Raw genomic sequence first — 26463 nt, forward strand, 5'->3', positions numbered from 1 at the left:
TCTATAAGCACTATAGACTAGATCTTTAGGTGCTGATATCACCTTTGGGAGTAGGGTTCTACAGGCTGTGGTCCCTCCCTAATTCTATTCTTCTTTGTAATTCTCTCGTTAGGGTGCTGTCATGGATGATCGATAAACACCTAATTACTTACCGGTAATGTGTTTTTTTTGGAGTCCATGACAGCACCCTCATATTCCATCCCATTGTTGAGGGTTCATCACTTTTTTTCTTCTTTTCCTCTTGTTGTTTTGTGTTTTACATGTGGTGGACTAACGATATTCCGGACGTCCGTTTTTCAGACTCTAACCGACTGACATGGGGAGAGTAACCGCCCCTTTTAAAGACTGATGGTTTCCTGTCCTTGGAGGGCGGATTCCTCTCTCTTGTTAGGGTGGTGTCATGGGACTCTGAAAAAACACATTACCAGTAAGTAATTACGTGATTTTTGCTAACGTGATCCAGCATTCTAAAATTCTGAGAAACACTTGTGGGTTCAAAATACTCACCATACCCCTAGAAGAATTTCTTGAAATTTAGGTTGCAAAATGGGGTCACTTTGGGGTGGAGGGTGTCTGCAGTTTTGGTACATTGGGGGATCTGTAAATTTTACATAGTATCCACAATTGGACTCTTGAAGCACAATTTTAGCTAGAACAAAGTGTGCTCCTTACATTTTTGAGCCCTGCTGTGTACCCAAACAGTGGTCTCCAACCACATTTTGGGAATATATGTACTCAAGGTAAATTGTTTTACAAATTGTGGGGTCCATTCTCTCCTGCTAGCCTTGTGAAAGGAAACATTTTGACACTTAAACAATTTTTTTCATGGAAAACACGTCATTTACTATTTTTACATCCCAATGATATTAAATTTTGTGAGGCATCTATGAGTCCAAAATGATCACTACACCCCTAGATGAATTCCTTGAGGGATGTAGTTTCCCAGATGGGAACAGATTTTATCAGCCTAAATTTACCAATATCATGAAGTACAATGTGTTGCAAAAAAAATCTCTCAGAAAAAACTGGGATTAAAAGAAGCATTCCAAAGTTATTAACATATAAAGTAACATGTCAGATTGGAAAAATGGGGTAATATTAGGAAGGTCTGAACAGGCTTCGGTGGTAAGGGGTTAATCCCTTCTGCACCTTGACTTGCATGTACTTCATGGAATGCTTTATCTCATGCTGCACCATTTATTCAAGTAAAATAATGGATGCAATGAGCACCAGAAGATAGTCATTTGGGTCCTTTTGGTGCCATTTGCATCCATTATGTAATGGATCTGTGTTCTGCATGTTCCTAAAGTGGAACAGATGAACAGAAATTGCTGTCTTAGAGCAACACAGATATGAGCGTTTTCTCGAAAGTTTTGTTCTCCAGAATAAAGTTCCTACATTTAGTCATGGGTATATTGAGACTGTCTCCAAAATACCAGTTACAATCCATGGCGTGTTGTGCAATATTGTGGAATTTAGTGAGTAACTTGAAATCCAATGTACAGTGGATACGGAAAGTATTCAGACCCCTTTACATTTTTCACTCTTTGTTTCATTGCAGCCACTTGGTAAATTCTAAAAAGTTCATTTTTTTTTCTCATTAACCCCTTAACAACATCTGACGTACTAATACGCGTCTGTGCCCTGGGACTTAAGAGCCAGACCCGTATTAGTACGTCATGGCGATCGCGCGTGCACACAGGCTGTGCGGGCGCGATCGCCGCCGGGTGTCAGCTGATTGTCACAGCTGACACCCGATACTATGTGCAGGGAGCGGTCCTGCACCGCTCCCAGCACATTAACCCCCGCGATGCTGTGATCGAAGTCGATCGCAGCATTGCGGGGGCAAGGGGAGGTGATCGCAGATACACACCCCCTCTTCCGGCTTCCAGCGCTGTCTGCAACGGCTTCCCAGGTGTTGCCATGATGACCCGATGTCGTCATGACAACATCCGGGTCACCAGACAGCAGGAAGATTGTTTGGACATGTGCAGTGCATCTCCAAACAATCTTCTCCCTGTCCAGCGCTGACACCCTGCATGGCACAGGGATGGTGCTGCATTCCTGTGCCATGCAGGCGATCAGAGAAAAAAAAGTGAAAGTCCCAGAGTGGGACAAAGTAATAAACTATATAAGCTTCCAGAAAGTGAAAAAAAAAAAAAAAAATTGCAAAAATATTTAAAAAAAAATAAAAAAAATAATCCACCAAAAATAAAAATATAATGTACCCATCAATAAATATTATTATAAAAAAAAAAAGCAATAAAAGTACACATATTTGGTATCGCCGCGTCCGGAACAACCTGACCTATAAAGTGGTCCCACTAGTTAACCCCTTCAGTGAACACGGTAAAAAAAAAAAAAACGAAGCAAAAAACAATGCTTTATCACCATACCGCCAAACAAAAAATGTAATAACACGCGATCAAAAAGACAAATATAAATAAAAATGGTACCGCTGAAAACGTCATCTCGTCCCGCAAAAAACTAGCCGACATACAGCTCCATCAGCCGAAAAATAAAAAAGTTATAGCTCTCAGAATAAAGCGATGCTAAAAAATATTTTTTTCTATAAAATTGCTTTTATTATGTAAAAGCGCCAAAACCATAGAAAAACAATATAAATGTGGTACCGCTGTAAACGTACTGACCCGAAGAATAAAGCTACCTTATCAATTTTACCACACACGGAACAGAATAAAAAAAAACCAAAAAAAACAATTCCTGAATTGTTGGTTTTTGTTTATTCTGCCTCCCAAAAGTCGGAATAGAAAGCGACTTGCCTGAAAATGGCACCAATAACAACGTCAAGTCATCCCGCAAAAAACGAGCCGTTGCATGACTGTCTGCCAAGATCTGGAAAAATTATAGCTCTCAAAATATGGCGATGCAAAAACTAGATTTTACAAAAAATGCGTCTTTTAGTGTGTGACAGCTGTCAATCATAAAAACCCCATATGATTCTGGTATTGCTGTAATCACACCGACCCGAAGAATAAAGTCGTCTAATCACTTATACCGCACAAGGAACGGCGTCAAAAATAAACTCTTGGGTTAGGATTGGGCTAGGGTTAGGGCTGGGTTTGGGGTTAGGGTTGTGCTAGGGTTAGGGTTGTGCTAGGGTTAGGGTTGTGCTAGGGTTAGGGTTGTGCTACGGTTAGGGTTGTGCTAGGGTTAGGGCTGGGGTTGGGGTTAGGGTTGTGATGGGGTTGGGATTTTTTTCAAAAGTAAGAAAAAAAGATGACGATATGGCGACTAGTGTTGAGCGCAAGTGCTCGCTACTTGAGTTTGCATCGGGTGCTCTGGTATGCATTGAGTATCGTGGGTATTTGAGTGACATGCTCGAATCTCTGCCCCATATGCTTCGCGGCCAAAAAAACTTTACGGGGATTGCCTGCCATGCACGAGCGATCCCCGCATGTTTTCTTTTGGGTGTCTAATAACCGTGAAACATGCGGAGCAGGGACTCGAGCATGTCACTCGAGCACACGCTGTACATGGTGCATACCTGAGTACCCGATGCAAACTCAAGTAGTGAGCACTTGCGCTCAAGACTAATGACAACTTATTCAATATGATGACCTAATGTAAACAATAATAAAATCCTTGAGGGGTATAGTTTCTAAAATGGGGTCACTTGTGGGGGAGCTCCAATGTTTGGGCACACAGGGACTCTTCAAACGCGACATGGTGTCCGCTAACAAATTGAATGGAAAATCGTCTCAAATTGTTAGCGGATGCCATGTTGCATTTGAAAAGTCCCTGTGTGCCCAAACATTGGAGCTCCCCCACAAGTGACCCCATTTTGGAAACTAGACCCCCCAAGGCACCTATCTAGATGCATAGTGAGCACTTGGAACCCCCAGGTGCTTCACAAATTGATTCATAAAAATGAAAAAGTGTTTTTTTTTCACTTTTTCATTTTTACGAATCAATTTGTGAAGCACCTGGGGGTTCCAATTGCTCACTATGCATCTAGATAGGTACCTTGGGGGTCTAGTTTCCAAAATGGGGTCACTTGTGGGGGAGCTCCAATGTTTGGGCACACAGGGGCTCTCCAAACACAACATGGCGTCCGCTAATTATTCAAGCAAATTTTACAATCAAAAAGTCAAATGGCGCTCCTTCCCTTCCGAGCACTGCCGTGCGCCCAAACAGTGTTTTTTCCCCAAATATTGGGTATCTGCGTGCCCAGGGGAAATTGCACAACAAATTTTGGGGTCCATTTTTTCTTGTTACCCCTGTGAAAATAAAAAAAATTGGGTCTAAAGTAACATTTTTATGAAAAAAGTTAAATGTTCATTTTTTTCTTCCACATTCCAAAAATTCCTGTGAAGCACCTGAAGGGTTAATAAAGTTCTTGAATGTGGTTTTGAGCACCTTGAGGGGTGCAGTTTTTAGAATGGTGTCACTTTTGGGTATTTTCTGTCATAAAGACCTCTCAAAGTGACTTCAAATGTGATGTGGTCCCTAAAAAATGGTTTTGTAAATTTTGTTGGAAAAATTAGAAATCGCTTGTCAACTTTTAACCCTTATAGCTCCCTAACAAAAAAAAATTTTGGTTCCAAAATTGTGCTGATGTAAAGTAGACATGTGGGAAATGTTATTTATTAAGTATTTTGTGTGACATATCTCTCTGATTTAAGGGCATAAAAATTCAAATTTTCAAAATTTTCAAAATTTTCGCCAAATTTCCGTTTTTTTCACAAATAAACGCAAGTGATATTGAAGAAATTTTACCACAATCATGAAGTACAATATGTCATAAAAAAACAATCTCCGAATCAGGGGGATCCGTTGAAGCGTTCCAGAGTAATTACCTCATAAAGTGAGAGTGGTCAGAATTGTAAAAATTGGCTTGGTCATTAACGTGCAAACCACCCTCGGGGCTTAAGGGGTTAAAGAACATCTTGACTGAAAAAAAACAGAAATGTAGAAATTTTTGCAAATTTATTAAAAAAGAAAAACTGACATATCACATGGTCATAGGTATTCAGACCCTTTGCTCAGTATTGAGTAGAAGCACCCTTTTTAGCTAGTACAGTCTTGAGTCTTCTTGGGAATTATGCAACAAGTTTTTCACACCTTGATTTGGGGATCCTCTGCCATTCTTCCTTGTTGCAGATCCTCTCCAGTTCCGTCAGGTTGGATGGTGAACGTTGGTGGGCAGCCATTTTCAGGTGTCCCAGAGATGCTCAATTGGGTTTAGGTCAGGGCTCTGGCTGGGCCAGTCAAAAATAGTCATAGAATTGTTCTGAAGCCACTCCTTTGTTATTTTAGCTGTGTGCTTAAGGTCATTGTCTTGTTGGAAGGTGAACCTTCGGCCAAGTCTGAGGTCCAGAGCACTCTGGAAGAGGTTTTCATCCAGGATATCTCTGTAGTTGGCCGCATTCATGTTTCCTTTAGTTGCAACCAGTCGTCCTGTCCCTGCAGCTGAAAAACACCCCCATAGCATGATGCTGTCACCACCATGTTTCACTGTTGGGATTGTATTGGGCAGGTGATGAGCAGTGCCTGGATTTCTCCACACATACCGCTTAGAATAATCACCAAAAAGTTCTATCTTCGTCTCATCAGACCAGAGAATCTTATCTCTTATAATCTGGGAGTCCTTCGTGTGTTTTTGATCAAACTCTATGCAGGCTTTCATATATCTTGCACTGAGGAGAGGCTTCCATCGGGCCACTCTGCCATAATGGCCAGACTGGTGGAGGGCTGCAGTGATAGTTGACTTTGTGGATCTTTCTCCCATCTCCCTACTGCATCTCTGGAGCTCAGCCACAGTGATGTTGGGGTTCTTCTTTACCTCTCTCACCAAGGCTCTTCTCCCACGATTGCTCCGTTTGGCTGGACGGCCAGGTCTAGGAAGACATCTGGTGATCCCAAACTTCTCCCATTTAAGGATTATGGAGGCCACTGCGCTCTTAGGAACCTTGAGTAATGTAGAAATTCTTTTGTAATCTTGGCCAGATCTGTGCCTTGCCACAATTCTGTCTCTGAGCTCATTGGGCAGTTCCTTTGAGCTCCTGATTCTCATTTGGTCTGACATGCACTGTGAGCTGTGAGGTCTTATATAGACAGGTTTGTGCCTTTCCAAATCAAGTTCTATCAGTTTAATTAAACACAGATGGACTCCAATGAAGGAGTAGAACCATCTCAAGGAGGATCACGAGGAAATAGACAGCATGTGGTTTAAATATGAGTGTTTGAGCAAAGGGTCTGAATACTTATAACCATGTGATATTTTAGTTTTTCTTTTTTAATAAATTTGCAAAAAATTCTACATTTCTTTTTTTTTCAGTTAAGATGGGGTGCAGAGTGTACATTAATGAGAAATAAAATTAACTTAGAATTTGCCAAATGGCTGCAATGAAACAAAGAGTGAAAAATTTAAAGGGGTCTGAATACTTTCCGTACCCAGTGTATTATGAAGATCTGTAATAAGTATTGATGATAAATGATGATGCTTCCCCTCCCCCTTTCTCTTTTCTATATTCATTATTATTATTATTATGTGAAGTTAATAAAAGCATTGTTAAGAAAAGTGTGAAAAGAGCCTTACATGTACCTTGCAATCAGTATGCCATACTTTTGAAAGGCTGTACGTGATGGAAATGATTTATGTAAATATTAGCTGTTACATAAAGTAAAGCTAGTATGTGTGTACTATTTATCGAAGTATAGAGATACAGATATACAGAATCTATTTGTGTGTATGTGTGTATATATATATATATATATATATATATATATATATATATGTGTATATATATATATATATGTGTGTGTATATGGCACCCCTCATCCCCAGTCCTGGTATGTGTGGTACTCCTCATCCCTATCTTGGTATGCATGGTACCTCATCCCTATCCTGGTATCTATGGTATCCCCCATCCTGGTATGCATGGCACCCCTCACCGCCATCCTGGTATACATGGCACTACTCATCCCTATCCTGGTATGCATGGCACCCCTCATCCCCAATCCTGGTATGCATGACACTCCTCATCCCCAATCCTGATATGTATGGCACCCCTCATTCCCAATCCTGGTATGCATAGCATCCCTCATTCCCAATCCTGGTATGCATGGCATCCCTCATTCCCAATCCTGGTATGCATGGCATCCCTCATCCCCAATCCTGGTATGCATGGCATCCCTCATCCCCAATCCTGGTATGCATGGCTCCCTCACCCCAATCCTGGTATACGTGGTACCAGTCATCCCTATCCTGGTATGTATGGTACCCTTATCCCCAATCCTGGAAGGCATGGCACCCCTCATCCCCAATCCTGGTATGCATGCACCCCTCACCCCCAATCCTGATATGCGTGGCACCCCTCATCCCCAATCCTGGTATGTGTGGTACCTCTCGTCCTGGTATGAATGGGCCCCTCACCCCCATTCTGGTATGCATGGCACCTCTCACCCCCATTCTGGTATGCATGGCACCTCTCACCCCCATCCTGGTATGCATGGCACCCCTCACCCCCATCCTGGTATGCATGGCACCCCTCATCCCCAATACTGGTATGCATGGCTCCCTCACCCCCATCCTGGTATGCATGGGCCCCTCATCCTGGTATGCATGGCACCCCTCATCCCTATTCTGGTATGTATGGTACCCTCATGCTGGTATGCATGGCACCCCTCATCCCTATTCTGGTATGTATGGTACCCCTCATCCTGGTATGCATGGCACCCCTCATCCCTATCCTGGTATGTATGGTACCCCTCATCCTGGTATGTATGGTACCCCTCATCCTGGTATGCATGGCACCTGTCAACCCCAATCCTGGAAGGCATGGCACCCCTCATCCCCAATGCTGGTATGCATGGCACCCCTCATCCCCAATCCTGGTATGTGTGGTACTCCTCATCCCTATCCTGGTATGCATGGTACCCCATCCCTCATCCCTATCCTGGTATGAATGGGCTCCTCACCCCCATCCTGGTATGCATGGTACCCCTCATCCCCAATCCTGTTGTGCGTGGCACCCCTCATCCCCAATCCTGGTGTGCGTGGCACCCCTCGTCCCCAATCCTGGTGTGCGTGGCACCCCTCGTCCCCAATCCTGGTGTGCGTGGCACCCCTCATCCCCAATCCTGGTATGCGTGGCACCCCTCATCCCCAATCCTGGTATGCGTGGCACCCCTCATCCCCAATCCTGGTATGCGTGGCACCCCTCATCCCCAATCCTGGTGTGCGTGGCTCCCTCATCCCCAATCCTGGTATGCGTGGCACCCTCATCCCCAATCCTGGTATGCGTGGCACCCCTCATCCCCAATCCTGGTATGCGTGGCACCCATCATCCTCATCCTGGTATTTAATAAATAAATAAATAAAAATAAACTGGTTCATTTAAAGCCAAAACCTACCCTCATTGAACGTAGTGTTGTCTTTGCATGTAATGTCTTTTACATAACATTTATCTTCTTACACCATGGAAATGTATTGAAAATTTTCTTTGTTTATTCTATAGGTGATGGAAATCCTAGGGAAAACAGCCCCTTTATTCATAATGAGATGGACAGAGACCCATTATATGATGGAAAAAACATGGCACTTTTTGAGGTACTTTACTGGTAGTCTAACATTTCATTATTATTGTAATATGTGTATTATACACTAACTCCTTGATGACATGCACAGCATACAGTTAGGTCCATATATATTTGGACAGAAACAACATTTTTCTAATTTTGGTTCTAGACATTACCACAATGAATTTTAAACAAAACAATTCAGATGCAGTTGAAGTTCAGACTTTCAGCTTTCATTTGAGGGTATCCACATTAACCCCTTTAAAGCCCATGATGTACTAATACGTGTCAGTGCCCTGGGCTTTAAGAGCCTGACCCGTATTAGTACGTCATCGCGATCGCGTGCGCACACAGGCTGTGCGGGCGCGATCGCCGCCGGGTGTCAGCTGATTGTCACAGCTGACACCCAGTACTATGTGCAGGGAGCGGTCCAGCACCGCTCCCAGCACATTAACCCCCGCAATGCTGCGATCGAAGTCGATCGCAGCATTGCCGTGGCAAGGGGAGGTGATCGGTATACTCACCTCCTCTTCCGGCCTCCAGCGCTGTCTGCCGCGGCTTCCCGGGTGTTGCCATGACGACCCGATGTCGTCATGACAACATCCGGGTCACCAGACAGCAGGAAGATTGTTTGGACACGCGCAGTGCATCTCCAAACTATCTTCTCCCTGTCCAGCGCTGACTGCCTGCATGGCACAGGGATGGTGTTCCATCCCTATGCTGTGCAGGCGATCAGAATAAAAAAAAGTGAAAGTCCCTTAGTGGGACAAAGTAAAAAAGTAAAAAAAAACTCCCAAAAAGTGAAAAAAAAATTTAAAAAAAAATTGTAAAAATATATAAAAAAAATAATAATAATCCACTAAAAATAAAAATATAATGTACCCATCAATAAATATTATTAGGAAAAACAAACAATAAAAGTACACATATTTGGTATCGCCGCGTCCGTAACGACCTGGCCTATAAAACTGTTTCACTAGTTAACCCCTTCAGTGAATACGGTAAAAAAAACAAAAAAAAAAACAATGCTTTATCATCATACCGCCAAACAAAAAATGGAATAACACGCGATCAAAAAGGCGAATATAAATAAAAATGGTACCACTGAAAACGTCATCTCGTCCCGCAAAAATCAAGCCGCCATACAGCTCCATCATCCGAAAAATAAAAAAGTTACAGCTCTCAGAATAAAGCGATGCAAAAGAATAATTTTTTCTATAAAATAGCTTTTACTGTGTAAAAGCGCCAAAACATAAAAAACAATATAAATGTGGTACCGCTGTAAACGTACTGACCCGAAGAATAAAGCTACCTTATCAATTTTACCACACCCGGAGCAGAATAAAAAAAATGTAAAACAACACAATTCCTGAATTGTTGGTTTTTGTTTATTCTGCCTCCCAAAAATAGGAATAGAAAGCGATCAAAAAATGTCACATGCCTGAAAATGGCACCAATAAAAACGTCAACTCATCCCGCAAAAAACAAGCCGTCACATGACTCTGTCTGCCAAAATATGGCGATGCAAAAACTAGATTTTACAAAATATGTGTCTTTTAGTGTGTGACAGCTGTCAATCATAAAAACCCGATATGATTCTGGTATCGCTGTAATCGCACCGACCCGAAGAATAAAGTAATCTCATCACTTATACCGCACGAGGAACGGCGTAAAAAATAAACGCTAGGGCTGGGGTTGGGGTTGTGCTAATGTTAGGGTTGGGGTTGTTGTTTTTTTTCAAAAGTAAAAAAAAAATAAAAAAAAAAAAGATGACGATATGACGACTAGTGTTGAGTGTAAGTGCTCGCTACTTGAGTTTGCATCGGGTGCTCGGGTATGCACTGAGTATCGCAGGTGCTCGAGTCTCCGCCCCATATGCTTCGTGGCCAAAAAAACCTCGCGGGGATTGCCTGCCATGGACGAGCGATCCCCGCATGTTTTTTTGGGGTGTCTAATAACCGTGAAACATGCGGGCAGGGACTCGAGCATTTCACTTGAGCACCCGTGATACATGGTGCATACCTGAGTACCCGATGCAAGTAGCGAGCACTTGCGCTCAAGAGTAATGACAACTTATTCAATATGATGACCTAATGTTATCAAATTCTGTGTCGTACCTCTGGGTTCAAAATGTTCACTATACCCCTTAATAAAATTCTTGAGGGGTATAGTTTCCAAAATAGGGTCACTTGTGGGGGAGTTCCACTGTTTAGGCACACAGGGGCTCTCCAAACGCGACATGGTGTCCGCTAACAAATTGAATGGAAAATCGGCTCAAATTGTTAGCGGACACCATATTGTGTTTGGAGAGCGCCTGTGTGCCTAAACATTGGAGCTCCCCCACAAGTGACCCCATTTTGGAAACTAGACCACCCAAGGCACCTATCTAGATGCATAGTGAGCACTTGGAACCCCCAGGTGCTTCACAAATTGATTCGTAAAAATGAAAAAGTGTTTTTTTTTCCACTTTTTCATTTTTATGAATCAATTTTTAAAGCACCTAGGGGTTCCAAGTTCTTACTATGCATCTAGATAGGTGCCTTGGGGGGTCTAGTTTCCAAAATGGGGTCACTTGTGGGGGTTTCCACTGTTTAGGCACACAGGGGCTCTCCAAACGCAGCATGGCGTCCGCTAATTATTCAAGCAAATTTTACAATCAAAAAGTCAAATGGCGCTCCTTCCCTTCCGAGCCCTACCGTGCGCCCAAACAGTGGTTTTTCCCCACATATGGGGTATCTGCGTGCCCAGGGGAAATTGCACAACAAATTTTGGGGTCCATTTTTTCCTGTTACCCCTGCGAAAATAAAAAAAATTGGGTCTAAAGTAACATTTTTGTGAAAAAAGTTAAATGTTCATTTTTTTCTTCCACATTCCAAAAATTCCTGTGAAGCACCTGAAGGGTTAATAAAGTTCTTGAATGTGGTTTTGAGCACCTTGAGGGGTGCAGTTTTTAGAATGGTGTCACTTTTGGGTATTTTCTGTCATAAAGACCTCTCAAAGTGACTTCAAATGTGATGTGGTCCCTTAAAAAAATGGTTTTGTAAATTTTGTTGGAAAAATGAGAAATCGCTGATGTAAAGTAGACATGTGGGAAATGTTATTTATTAACTCTTTTGTGTGACATATCTCTCTGATTTAAGGGCATAAAAATTCAAATTTTGAAAATTGCAAAATTTTCGCCAAATTTCCATTTTTTTTCACAAATAAACACAAGTGATATCGAAGAAATTTTACCACAATCATGAAGTACAATATGTCACGAAAAAACAATCTCAGAATCAGGGGGATCCGTTGAAGCGTTCCAGAGTAATTACCTCATAAAGTGACAGTGGTCAGAATTGCAGAATTGTAAAAATTGGCCTGGTCATTAACGTGGAAACCACCCTCGGGGGTAAAGGGTTTAAAATTGGATGAAGGGTTTAGGAGTTTCAGCTTCTTAACATGTGCCACCCTGATTTTAAAGGGACCAAAAGTAATTGGACAGATTAAATAATTGTAAATAAAATTTTCATTTCTAGTACTTGGTTGAAAACCCTTTCTTGGCAATGACTGCCTGAAGTCTTGAACTCATGGACATCACCAGACGCTGTGTTTCCTCCTTTTTGATGCTCTGCCAGGCCTTCTCTGCGGTGGTTTTCAGTTGCTGTTTGTTTGTGGGCCTTTCTGTCTGAAGTTTAGTCTTTAGCAAGTGAAATGCATGCTCAATTGGGTTGAGATCAGGTGACCGACTTGGCCATTCAAGAATATTCCACTCCTTTGCTTTAATAAACTCCTGGGTTGCTTTGGCTTTATGTTTTGGGTCATTGTCCATCTGTAGTATGAAATGACGACCAATCAGTTTGGCTGCATTTGGCTGGATCTGAGCACACAGTATGAATCTGAATACATCAGAATTCATTTGGCTGCTTCAGTCCTGTGTCACATCATCAATAAACACTAGTGACCCAGTGCCACTGGCAACCATGCATGCCCAAGCCATCACACTGCCTACCGTGTTTTACAGATGATGTGGTATGTTTTGGATCATGAGCTGTACCACGCCTTCGCCATACTTTTCTCTTTCCATCATTCTGGTAGAGGTTGATATTGGTTTCATCTGTCCAAAGAATGTTCTTCCAGAACTGTGCTGGCTTTTTTAGATTTTTTTTAGCAAAGTCCACTCTAGCCTTTTTGTTCTTGATGCTTATAAGTGGATTACACTGTGCAGTGAACCCTCTGTATTTACTTTCATGCAGTCTTCTCTTTATGGTAGATTTGGATATTGATACACCTACCTCCTGGAGAGTGTTATTCACTTGGTTGGCTGTTGTGAAGGGGTTTCTCTTCACCATGGAGATTATTCTGCAATCATCCACCACTGTTGTCTTCCGTGGGCGCCCAGGTCTTTTTGCATTGATGAGTTCACCAGTGCTTTCTTTCTTTCTCAGGATGTACCAAACTGTAGATTTTGCCACTCCTAATATTGTAGCAATTTCTCGGATGGGTTTTTGCAGCTTAAGGATGGCTTGTTTCACCTGAATGGAGAGCTCCTTTGACTTCATGTTTACTTCACAGCAAAACCTTCCAAATGCAAGCACCACACTTCAAATCAACTCCAGGTGTTTTATCTGCTTAATTGAGAATGACATAACGAAGGGATTGCCCACACCTGTCCATGAAATAGCCTTGGAGTCAATTGTCCAATTACTTTTGGTCCCTTTAAAAACAGGGTGGCACATGAAACTCCTAAACCCTTCATCCAATTTTAATGTGGATACCCTCAAATGAAAGCTGACAGTCTGAACTTCAACTGCATCTGAATTGTTTTGTTTAAAATTCATTGTGGTAATGTCTAGTACCAAAATTAGAAAAATGTTGTCTCTGTCCAAATATTTATGGACCTAACTGTACATACGGCACTGTCACTAAGGGAGTTGCATTTTCTGTAATACAGATTCGGTACTATAATCCCATGGATTCAGGAGCTAACCTTCCACCTCCTGCAGCAAGTGTCAGCTGCACATCCCACCGGTCAATCTGCTGCCTGTCACCACATCACCAGCAGCATGGTTCTGTGGTGCTGCTGTTTTCATGGTGTAATGTCTGCCTGAGGCCAAATGCTCAAAAGGCTGCCTCAGACAGACTTGGCACAAGCCATTCCGTCTGGTAGACTCCAGAGAAATCCCAATACGCTTTAAACCCTGGACAGGGACCTGGAATGCTACCATGGAAGTGCTGCCATTCAGAGGTAGGAATGGTCGCCAAGCAGGGTTAAAGCCGAAAGTCACCTCAAGGACATAATCAGGATTCATAAGAATAGTCAGAAACAAGCTGGGGTCAAAACGAGAAGATACTAAGCAAACCTGGAGGAGAAGCCGTACACCTAGCCAGGGAAACACTCAGCTATATCTGTCAGCTTCCAGCAGCAAGCTAGAAGTTTTAGTAGGGTGTGGTGCTCTCCAGTTGGCCGGAGCAGGGAGCTGATAAATTCAGCTAAAAGCACACACACCAATACTGCCAGACCGGATGGCACTACAGGTCCCAGCCACACCCACCTTAGTGGCTGGACAGAGCCCTCCGTCCAGAGGTTCTGGTTCTGACATTTTTATAATCAGCGCTGTCCGCGGAGTGAACACTGTGTCACCTGGCGACAGAAGTCGCAGGAGCTGGTTCTCATGGAGATGTGACACATGGCAGCCAGCAGCCTAACAATCACTATGACCTCCTATTACACCTATTAGGCTCTAGTAGATGCAGGGTTTAATAGAATGCCAGTCAGCTTGATAAACCGAACTATAAAAATACCACATTATGTAACAAAAGAAATAGTCCTATGTACCCCAAAATGATTGTTGGTCCAGAAAAACAAGGCCTCACATAGCTACGCTGATGAAAAAATGACATTTTTCTCAGAATATGGCAACATAAAACATTTTTTGAAATTTGTTATATCGTGCTACGTTTTTTTTGTTTATTTTTTTTGCAATTCCCTGTTATGGTGGGGTTAGGTGCAGTAGTGCATGCCAATTTAACAATATATGCAGTCAAATTGCACTCATTGTCATATAATGTATTGAGTAGCGTTTGTGCTGTCATAATGACACAGCTCCTCTGCTTCTCCTTGGCCACAGTCTTGGTGAATGGGGACCACAAAATGTGACTTGTAATGGATTTCATTTTAGAATCCGCTGGTAAAAAAAAAATGTAATCACCAAGGGATTACTTTTCAGTATTTAATCAGGATGAAATCTACTGACCTGACACCTTCTATATTACTAAGGCTATTCGTTTCTCAACGTTTTAATGGGGTATTTTCTATACCTGCTTTACATATCTCATGTTTTACATTCAAAAGTGAATTCCCTGGCAGAATTGTTTTGCAGCAAATCTGCAAATTGAATATAAATGCTGTGGGTTTTAAAATCTACTGAATGCTCCCAGAGCTGCACTGATTGATTCTGCAAGATTATAACTTTTGATTTCTAACAGGTTTTCAGTTTGGAATATGTTTGTATGTGGCATAAACAGTACCATTTGATGCTAGTTGTTTGGCAGCTGGAACACCTAGCAATGATCTTTCATCTCAATGGGATCTACCGGCAAGTTCATTTTCTCTACATCTCCAGTGTATTGTAGGGGATGTACTAAAAAGAATGAAGAAACATGAATATAACTTATTGGTCCAAAGTAGAAAGGCTGGAAAACAAATAGCGCAATAAGGTCCCATCCGACAAACATTTTAAATTAAGAATAGCAGATGATGCCAACCTGATCCGTAGAATTATGCTTTTTGTTATGATGTTCAGCTGCTTCGGATCCATGGGATTTCAGACTGTTTGCAATTAAGACTAGGGAAAATGTGTCTACTTGTTCGCTCTGCTGATTATTAAAGACGCTAATTTCAGAAGAATAAATAGACATGCTGTTATATTCGACGCTTTTCGACGTATAATACACTTCTTCCTTAGGAAAAATCATACGTGATTATTGTCCCAAAAATATTGAGAGTTATAATAGATTTCTTGTGCATTTTGGACACGGAATGAACATAAATTATATATAGATAATAGGGGAATGAACACCTATCCAATATAACCAGCTGTATATTATATTCCTTTCTTTGGATACATGGGGAATGAACATATACGTACAGTTGCTTGCAAAAGTATTCACCCCCTCTTGGCTTTATACCTATTTTGTTACATTACAACCTGTGTTTAAATATATTTGTAAACTGATTTGTGAGTGATGCATCAGCACTAAATAGTCTAAGTTGGTGAACTGAGAAAAATATACGCAGAAATTTAATTTATATGATCAAATAACTAAAAACTGGCATGTGCATATGTATTCACAAACTGCTCAAAAAATCAGCCTTAATAAGTCCAGGTCAGATCACTAATACACAAGCAGGATGCAGCAGCCCCCATAATAAAGGTGGGGGCAGCACGGGTGCAAAATACTGATGGAGTAACCACTCACAAACCTACTAATTCATGGAGCGGGTGTTTGCCTAGTATTAAAAATGCACACAGATGAGGCTTATATAGTGGTAGTGATTAGTGGTTGCTCCATCCATATTTTGCTAGTGTGTTGGTGTAGCGCCGGCGTCCCTGCCCTCTGCTAGGCAGGGACGCTGTTCCCCTCACCCCTCTGCTCCGAGCCCGGCGTCCTCCTCCCGCTCTGCTGGCAGCGCGCGCTCCTTCCCGGCCACTGTGCTTAGGGCGCTCCCTCCCTCTTAAAGGGGCCGCGCGCGCCGTCCTAAGGAGTCCCCGGCCAATGGCCGGAGGACTTCACCATATATAAGGCACCTCCTCCAAAATGGAGGTGCCCGAGCAATGTTGTTGCACTGTTCACTGCTCTGCTTCAGCCCTCAGGTCCCGTTGCCAGTTACCTGCCAGATTCCTGCCAGTTTGCTGTCTGATTCCTGCCTGATATTCCGCTTACCTGCCTGCTAGCCTGAGGTCCGACGGTCTGCCTACCGACTCCTGTCAGTCTGTCTAAGGACCAGCTTGCCCGCTCACCTGGGAGCGCTCTTCTGCTACCTGCCTGCTAGCCTGAGGTCCGACGGTCTGCCCTCCAACTCCTGTCAGTCTGTCTATGGACCAGCTTGCCCGCTCACCTGGGAGTGCACATCTGCTACCTGCCTGCTAGCCTACCTGGAGGCTCCGCCGTCACGTGCTGTGACCACCTGCCATTCCAGAGACTCCTGCCCGCTCACCTGGGAGCATACACCTGCTACCTGGCTGCTAGCCTACCTGGAGGCTCCGCCGTCACGTGCTGTGACCACCTGCCATTACAGAGACTCCTGCCCGCTCACCTGGGAGCGCACACCTGCTACCTGCCTGCTAGCCTACCTGGAGGCTCCGCCGTCACGTGCTGTGACCACCTGCCATTCCAGAGACTCTCGCTTGCTCACCTGGGAGCACACATCTACCATCTGCCTGCTAGCCTACCTGGAGGCTCTGCCATCACAGGTCGTACCTACCCTTTACCCAGAGACTGCCCCGGTCACTTGCCGTGACCTCCTGCCCGTTCATCCAGAGACTGCCCCGGTCACTTGCCGTGACCTCCTGCCCGTTCATCCAGAGACTGCCCCGGTCACTTGCCGTGACCTCCTGCCCGTTCATCCAGAGACTGCCCCGGTCACTTGCCGTGACCTCCAGCCCGTTCACTCAGAGACTGTCCCGGTCTCCTGCTGTGACTGCCTGCCCGTCTTCCCTGGTCGCCACCCGCTCCCTTACAAGGACCGCCCCCTTGTATAGTAGCTCAGAGGTTCCGCCTCCCAGACCCGTTACAGTTTGCTCGGGCCATGGAACCCGGTGGCACCCAAGCTCCCTCACTCTCGGACCTGTGTCATGAACTGTCCCGTCAGAGGTCCCAACAGGAGTCCATCCTGGGTCACCTGCGGAATGTCAATTCTCGCCTGGACACTCTGACTGCTCCACCAGCAACCAGTGCCATGACTCGTAATCCGGCAGCTCCGCTGCCCACCAATACTATGGTATCCTACCCCGGACCCCGGCTTTCTGCACCTCCTCGCTTCGGAGGCGACTCCGCTCAGGCTCGGGGCTTTATAAATCAGTGCACCCTGCACTTTGAACTCCTGTCCCACCAGTTTAACTCCGAACGGGCCAAAATTGCCTTCATCATGTCCTATCTCACCGGGGAGGCCCTGGCCTGGCTAAATCCTCTATGGGAGAGGAGACCCCCTGGTGTCCGACTTGCCTGCCTTTCTCACGGCTTTCCGGAAAGTCTTCGACGAACCTGGACGGAAGACCTCATCCGCATCATCTCTGCTACGCCTCCGTCAGGGAAGTCTCACCGTGGGTCAATATGCCATACGGTTCCGTACCCTTGCCTCGGAGCTGGCCTGGGATAACGACGCTCTGGTATCTGTCTTCTGGGAGGGTCTGTCCGGCCGTATTAAAGATGAACTTGCCGGTCAAGACATTCCTACCACTCTCGATGACCTAATAACTCTTGCCACCCGGATTGACCTACGGTTCCAGGAGCGTGCCAAAGAAGTCACCCGTGAGAGGAGGTTCCCACGTCTAGCTCCTACTTTTCAGAAATCCGTCACTCCCTCCGTTTCTCCCCAGGTACACTCTCCTGAGCCTATGCAGGTCGACCAGACCAAGATGGTCAAAACCCGTCAGGACTTACGCCGTGCCGAGGGGAGCTGCTTCTACTGTGGCAGTAAGGAGCACCGGATCCGTACCTGCCCGAAGAGGTCGGGAAACGCCTGTGTCTAGGTTCGCTCAGAGAGGTCGACCTAGACAAGAATAAATCCTCTCCATCTCTGCTGCTGTCAGTCTCAATTATCTGCGGGGAGAATCGTTTTTTCGAACTAGCCCAACTTGACTCTGGAGCGGCCGGGAATCTTATTTCACAGGCCCTGGTAGAAAAATACCGCATTCCCACCAAACCTCTGGCTATACCATTATCTGTCGCTGCTGTGGATGGGGGCCTCTTACCACGTCCCATCCAACTCATCACCGAATCCATAACTCTGCAGGTGGGAATGCTGCATTCTGAGAGCATCTCTTTTCATGTTCTGCCTGGACTCTCTCACGCCCTCTTACTAGGTCTACCTTGGCTCCAGAGACATGCACCCGTGCTTGACTGGCAGACCGGAGAAGTCCTTCGCTGGGGACAGGACTGTCATAAGACTTGTTTGGTTCCTGTTCATCCCGCCCGTCCTTCTCCTACCCCAACTAATCTACCTGGACTTCCGATTCCCTATTGGTCATTTGCTGATGTCTTTAATAAAAAGGAGGCAGAGACATTACCCCCTCATAGACCATACGACTGTCCTATCGACCTGTTACCCGGTGCTACGCCTCCCCGTGGGCGTATTTACCCATTGTCCGCTGCTGAGACCCGGTCGATGTCCGAATATATTGAGGAGAATTTGGCCAGGGGATTCATCCGGAAATCTACCTCCCCGGCGGGAGCAGGCTTCTTTTTCGTAAAAAAGGACGGCTCTCTCCGTCCCTGTATAGACTACAGAGGCCTTAACCAGATCACGGTGAAGAATAAGTACCCTCTTCCGCTCATTCCAGAATTATTTGATCGTCTGAGGGGGGCTAGAATCTTCACCAAACTGGACCTCCGTGGGGCGTACAACCTGGTCCGTATCCGTCAAGGGGATGAATGGAAGACTGCATTCAACACCCGGGACGGCCACTATGAATATCTGGTAATGCCCTTTGGTCTCTGTAACGCTCCTGCCGTCTTTCAAGAGTTGGTCAATGACATCTTCCGGGACCTTCTCTACTCCTGCGTAGTGGTGTACCTGGACGACATCTTGGTCTTCTCTCCGGATCTCCAGACTCACCGGAGAGACGTTCGTCAGGTCCTGCTCAGGCTCAGGCAGAATCACCTCTTCGCTAAATATGAGAAGTGCCTCTTTGAGCAGACCTCGCTTCCGTTTTTGGGCTACATTATTTCTCAGACCGGCCTACGAATGGATCCAGAGAAACTGTCTGCCATCGAGAAATGGCCCCGACCGGAGGGGTTGAAGGCCATTCAGCGGTTCCTGGGCTTCGCCAACTACTACCGCCTCTTCATACCGCACTTCTCTTCCCGGACTGCCCCAATTTCCGCGCTCACCCGTAAGGGCACTAATCCCAGAGAGTGGCCGCCCGAAGCAGAGGAGGCCTTTCTTTCCTTAAAACAGGCCTTCTCTTCCGCCCCGGTGCTGCATCGCCCAGATGGCAACAAGCAGTTCTTCCTGGAGGTTGACGCCTCCTCCTCTGGAGCCGGAGCGGTACTTACCCAAAAATCATCTTCCGGGAGAATGGTAACTTGTGGCTTCTTCTCCAAACTCTTCTCCTCTTCTGAGCGCAACTATTCCATTGGAGATCGAGAGTTATTGGCCATCAAGCTGGCATTGGAGGAGTGGCGTTACCTGCTCGAAGGGGCTCTTCACCCGGTAATAATTTACACTGACCACAAGAACTTGGCTTACCTCCAGCATGCCCAGAGACTTAACCCACGCCAAGCTCGGTGGTCCTTGTTTTTTGCTCGCTTTGATTTTATTCTTCATTTTCGCCCGGCTGACAAAAACATCAAGGCGGACGCCTTATCCCGATCCTTTCTGGTGTCTGATCTCGAGGAAGAACCGAAACACATCATCGATCCCGCCAGAGTAATGCAGGTGGCTCCCGTGAGTCTAAATCGTCTCCCTCCCGGTAAGACGTTCGTATCAGTACCTGATCGGGAGAAGATCCTACACTGGGGTCACTCGTCTAAACTAGCTGGCCACGCCGGTCAGAAAAAGACCCTCCAGCTTATTACCCGGCACTACTGGTGGCCTACCCTGCACAAGGACGTAATAGACTTTGTTTCTGCCTGTGTGTCCTGCGCCCGCAACAAGGTTCCGAGACATCTGCCAGCCGGTCGCCTCCTTCCGCTCCCAGTACCTGCTGCCCCCTGGCAGCATATAGCAATGGACTTTATAACTGATCTCCCCGTCTCTGCCGGTTGTACGGTCATTTGGGTGGTCGCTGACCGCTTTTCCAAGATGGCTCATTTCGTTCCCCTGCCAGGCCTCCCATCTGCACCCGAGCTGGCTAAAGACTTTATCCGCCACATCTTCCGTCTTCATGGCCTGCCCCTCCACATCGTGTCGGATCGTGGGGTACAGTTCACCTCACGCTTCTGGAGAGCCATTTGTAAACTGCTAGACGTCACCCTGGACTTCTCCTCCGCTTACCACTCACAGTCTAATGGTCAAGTGGAGCGGATCAATCAGAACCTGACCAGTTACCTCCGGCACTTCGTTAATGCCCACCATTCAGACTGGGTGGATCTCCTGCCATGGGCCGAATTTTCTTACAACAATCACGAGAGCGAATCTTCCTCCAAATCCCCGTTTTTTGTAGTCTTCGGTCAGCATCCTCGGATCCCATTTCCCGTCTCCACCTCGGTGGACAATCCGGCTGCGGAATCTCTTGTTAACAAATTTTCCTCCATATGGGAGAGTACCCGATCCGCACTCCTTCTGTCATCCGAGCGTATGAAAAGACATGCTGACAAAAAACATCTGGATCCTCCTCAATTCCGTCCAGGGGATAAGGTCTGGCTCTCGTCCAAGTATGTCCGGCTCAAGATTCCTTCCTATAAGTTAGGGCCTCGGTTCATCGGTCCTCTGGAGGTCATCAGTCAGATCAACCCGGTGGCCTATAAATTGAAACTCCCGGCCAATTTGCGGATCCCTAACTCCTTCCATGTATCTCTCTTCAAACCTGTGGTACTTAACTCTTTTTCCAAGTCTACAGGTACGCCTCCTGCTCCGGTTTCCGCTGAAAACGAATTTGAGGTAGAGAACATTCTGGCCACCAAAAGGGTAAGAGGGAGGACCTTTTTTCTAGTAGATTGGAAGGGGTTTGGTCCTGAAGAGAGAACGTGGGAGCCCCGGGAGAACATCCATGCCCCTCTCATCCTAGCTAAATTTCTCTCTGGCCTAAAAAAGGGGGGGCCTAAAGGGGGGGTACTGTAGCGCCGGCGTCCCTGCCCTCTGCTAGGCAGAGACGCTGTTCCCCTCACCCCTCTGCTCCGAGCCCGGCGTCCTCCTCCCGCTCTGCTGGCAGCGCGCGCTCCTTCCCGGCCACTGTGCTTAGGGCGCGCGCTCCCTCCCTCTTAAAGGGGCCGCGCGCACCGTCCTAAGGAGTCCCCGGCCAATGGCCGGAGGACTTCACCATATATAAGGCACCTCCTCCAAAATGGAGGTGCCCGAGCAATGTTGTTGCACTGTTCACTACTCTGCTTCAGCCCTCAGGTCCCGTTGCCAGTTACCTGCCAGATTCCTGCCAGTTTGCTGTCTGATTTCTGCCTGATATTCCGCTTACCTGCCTGCTAGCCTGAGGTCCGACGGTCTGCCTACCGACTCCTGTCAGTCTGTCTAAGGACCAGCTTGCCCGCTCACCTGGGAGCGCTCTTCTGCTACCTGCCTGCTAGCCTGAGGTCCGACGGTCTGCCCTCCAACTCCTGTCAGTCTGTCTATGGACCAGCTTGCCCGCTCACCTGGGAGCGCACATCTGCTACCTGCCTGCTAGCCTACCTGGAGGCTCCGCCGTCACGTGCTGTGACCACCTGCCATTCCAGAGACTCCTGCCCGCTCACCTGGGAGCATACACCTGCTACCTGCCTGCTAGCCTACCTGGAGGCTCCGCCGTCACGTGCTGTGACCACCTGCCATTCCAGAGACTCCTGCCCGCTCACCTGGGAGCGCACACCTGCTACCTGCCTGCTAGCCTACCTGGAGGCTCCGCCGTCACGTGCTGTGACCACCTGCCATTCCAGAGACTCTCGCTTGCTCACCTGGGAGCACACATCTACCATCTGCCTGCTAGCCTACCTGGAGGCTCTGCCATCACAGGTCGTACCTACCCTTTACCCAGAGACTGCCCCGGTCACTTGCCGTGACCTCCTGCCCGTTCATCCAGAGACTGCCCCGGTCACTTGCCGTGACCTCCTGCCCGTTCATCCAGAGACTGCCCCGGTCACTTGCCGTGACCTCCTGCCCGTTCATCCAGAGACTGCCCCGGTTACTTGCCGTGACCTCCTGCCCGTTCATCCAGAGACTGCCCCGGTCACTTGCCGTGACCTCCTGCCCGTTCATCCAGAGACTGCCCCGGTCACTTGCCGTGACCTCCTGCCCGTTCATCCAGAGACTGCCCCGGTCACTTGCCGTGACCTCCAGCCCGTTCACTCAGAGACTGTCTCGGTCTCCTGCTGTGACTGCCTGCCCATCTTCCCTGGTCGCCACCCGCTCCCTTACAAGGACCGCCCCCTTGTATAGTAGCTCAGAGGTTCCGCCTCCCAGACCCGTTACAGTTGGTAATTTGACCTGGAGTTGGTAAGGCTGTTTTTTCTTGAACTCATGTCCTTTGTGAGCTGTTTTTGAATCTAGACAATATATAATATGACCTACGCTGGTTGTGTGGGTCTCGATGCTAAACCAAGAACAAAAGGTAGTGATAAAATGGTTTTTTTATTTATTGATCTCTTTAAAATGCTCCAAAATGTAAAAAGTCTCCATGGTTAAAGATCAAAGGCTATAAATCCAGATCCCTATGTCCAAATCCCTCCAGGTAAACATTAGTCCAGATGTATCTAAGAGGGTTTCTGTTGTTTGTCAGCTGAGCCCCTTACGGGTGCTGACAGGGTGACCTCCGAGTTAGGCTTTCTGTGGAGAAAGGGGTAGATATAAATAAGTATGTTGGTGTAAATTAGACTGTAGCCTACCTATATTCGGGGAAGTTTTACAGGAACCTGAGGTGGTGGTATCTTGTGATTTAAAGTGTTTGTTTCCTGAGATTTGAAGGTTGGATTTGTAAGGTTTATACGGTATTATAGATAGAATACTAAAAAGCAAACATAAAAAGTTAGGCATAATGAGGGTTAAACATAATGAAGGACTTGGGTTCTAGTGAGTATCTCCCCTTGTGGGCATTTACCTGATAGTTGGAGGGTGAAGACTTAGTCTCCCCTTCGAGGGTGCCCGTGTGTGCCCTTGTGGATGAGGATGAGCTGATAGTAGGGTGTAGTTTGCCTTTAACCTGAAAGCGGTGGAGAGGTAATAGGAGAATAGTATTAAATTAAACTAACTGTAAGTGAGTTGAGTATACCTTACGGTTACCAACCTGAGCAGTACATAGTATATACTTTAGTTGTCACAGGCGTGCATCCAAGGCTGTCACAGGTCGGGTGACGAGCCTTCACTCACCCAGTTTTTAACCGAAATAAATAATAATGAATTTTACGTTGATTTTACCTATAATATCAGCACTAAACAGGTCAACTTCTTGGACCTTTAATATTTTTATTCAGCGAAACCAACTGTATACACGTACCCGTTTTAAACCCACCGACACCAACAGCTACATCCACAGGGACAGCTGTCATCTTCCTAGTTGGCTCCTCAACGTTCCAAGGAGCCAATATATGAGGGTATACAGAAATTGTTCTAAAATCGACGACTTTGAGAGACAAGCTGAGTTCTTTACCACCAAATTCCTCAACAAAGGCTATGAGGAACAGATGCTGAATGCTGCGGCCAATAAAGTTAAAGAATTAGCACGCTCTGATCCATTATTGAATAAAATCAAAAATAATAATCTGGAGTCCAGCAGTAACATCAATATTACAATCGTCTCCACTTATAGCTCCAATGTTCACATCTTGAAAAAAATTGTGAAACGACATGGGAACATTTTGAGGGACGATAAAACCATAGGAGATCAATTGTCCCTTCACCCCAAATGTGCTTGTAAAAAGGCCAGGAACTTGGGCAATATCATTGAACCTTCAGTTAAAAAACCCCCCATTTTTTTTCAAGCAATAACCCCTTTTGGCCTCACCGGTTTCCTTTCCATGCAGAAAATGTAGTGTGTGTAAAACCATAAGGAACAGAGAACAGTGAGTCATGGTAACATAGAAATTAATATCCACGATTACATTACCCGTTCCACTAAAGGGGTAGTGTATGGCTTAAAATGTCCCTGCCAGAAACTCTATGTGGGCCACACAATACGCCCCCTAAATAAAAGCCTTTGGGAACACATACGGATTATAAGAAATAAATATGATGGTCACTCCCTATCTAAACATTTTCGTGATAAGCATGGAGGCTCAACCAAGGACATAACAGTGACTGGTATCCAGGTTATACATAAACATTGGTGGCAGGAGGACTTTATAAAGCAGGTGTTGAGTGCTGAAAGCCAATAGATTTTTAGATTGGACTCAATGAGACCACATGGTCTCAATAGTGAGATAGAGCTCTTTGCTTTCAATTAACCAAATGGTTTAATCAACATCAGCCTAGTAATTGCACAAGAAGCAGGTGTATATAAAAAATCAGTGAACACAAAGGCACCATTCCTGATGAAGGAATCCGTAGATTCTGAAACGCATAGGAATTGGTCCTCTTTGTTCTCCGTCGGGCCCTGAACCACGTGATCAACACGTGGATGTTGCGTCACGCAGGTCCTTCCTGCTCAAGCAACAAGCGCGCCACCGCAGCAACATGTTTGCGTTCGGAGCCACCGGCCGTGTCTCTGTACAGCCAGCCTTCTGCACAGCTTTCGTAGCTTCAACATAACTGTGAGTCCTCCATAGGATCAGAACACCTGCAATCACTGCATCAAGATCCCCTGAAGGAACACCGTCTTTTAAGGTACTCCCCAGCTCCAACCAGCATCCGGAGCTAAAGCAAGGTTAGTCTCCACCAGCGGCAACTGACTGTCAGTTTAACTCCTCATGGTAGGGACCAGGGGGAAACTTTAAACCGCTGACCACTAAACTTTTAACCGCTGACCACTAATGCTATAACTCTTACTGACCATAGGTATTTATTCTATCTCGGGCACAGCCTACCCACCAAAAGGAGACAGCAGGCCACAACCATTGCCTGCCCATACCCCTCCACTTGGCTGCAGGCCTGTGACAACTAAAGTATTTACTGTGTACTGCTCAGGTTGGTAACCGTAAGGTATACTCAGCTCACCTAAAGTTAATTTCATTTAAAGGGGTATTCCCATCTCCAAGATCCTATCCCAATATGTAATAGGTGTAGTAATAATAATAATATTAGCAAATATCTCCAATTAGAAATGTAGTATAGTATTTTTGATTCGCTATGCCACTTACCTCATATGCTGGCAATACAGGACCTTAGGTATCCACGGTTACGACCACTAGCAGCTAGCTAACTGTCACTTTATCATTGGACGTAACCTTGGATATCGAAGTTCCTTCAATGCCTGTGCATGAGGAAAGAGACCTAGCGAATCCAAAATACTATACTACAATTCTAATTGGTGGTATTTGCTAATATAGTTACATCTACTACATATTGGGATATTATTTTGGAGATGGGAATACCCCTTTAATACTATTCTCCTATTACCTCTCCTTCGCTTTCAGGTAATAGGCAAACTACACCCTAGTATCGGCTCTGCCTCAACCAAACGGGCACACACGGGCACCCTCGAAGGGGAGACTAAGTCTTCACCCTAAAACTATCAGGTAAATGCTCACAATGGGAGATACTCACTAGAACCGAAGTCCTTCATTACATTTAAACCTCATTACGCCTAACATTTTATGTTTGCTTTTTGGTATTCTACCTATAATACCGTGTAAACTTTACGAATCCAACCTTCAAATCTCAGGAAACTACCACTTTAAATCACAAGATACCACCACCTCAGGTACTCATAAAACTTCCCCAAACGTAAGTAGTCTACAGTCTAATTTACACCAATATACTTATTTATATCTACCACTTTCTCCACAGAAAGCCTTCTTACCTGGAGGTCACCCTCTCAGCACCCTTAAGGGACTCAGCTTACAAACAGATATATCTGGACTAACGTTTACCCGGAGGGATTTGGACAAAGGGGTCTGGATTTGTAGCCTTTGATCTTT

General features: G+C 45.7%; 1 protein-coding gene across 3 annotated transcripts in view; it reads left to right on the forward strand.

Annotated features, from left to right (window-relative positions):
* The window catches only part of SLC12A7 (solute carrier family 12 member 7), a 531598-nt gene that overhangs the window by 117723 nt on the left and 387412 nt on the right, over window positions 1-26463 (forward strand). For all 3 annotated transcript variants that reach the window (XM_073678432.1, XM_073678433.1, XM_073678434.1), the window contains exon 2: window positions 8484-8575. In XM_073678432.1, coding sequence (XP_073534533.1) covers window positions 8484-8575 — 92 coding nt within the window. The remainder of the gene's footprint in view (window positions 1-8483; window positions 8576-26463) is intronic.

Source organism: Phyllobates terribilis, unplaced genomic scaffold, assembly GCF_046119375.1.
Source record: "Phyllobates terribilis strain yellow unplaced genomic scaffold, ASM4611937v1 Scaffold_4__5_contigs__length_816908805, whole genome shotgun sequence".
NCBI lineage: Eukaryota > Metazoa > Chordata > Amphibia > Anura > Dendrobatidae > Phyllobates > Phyllobates terribilis.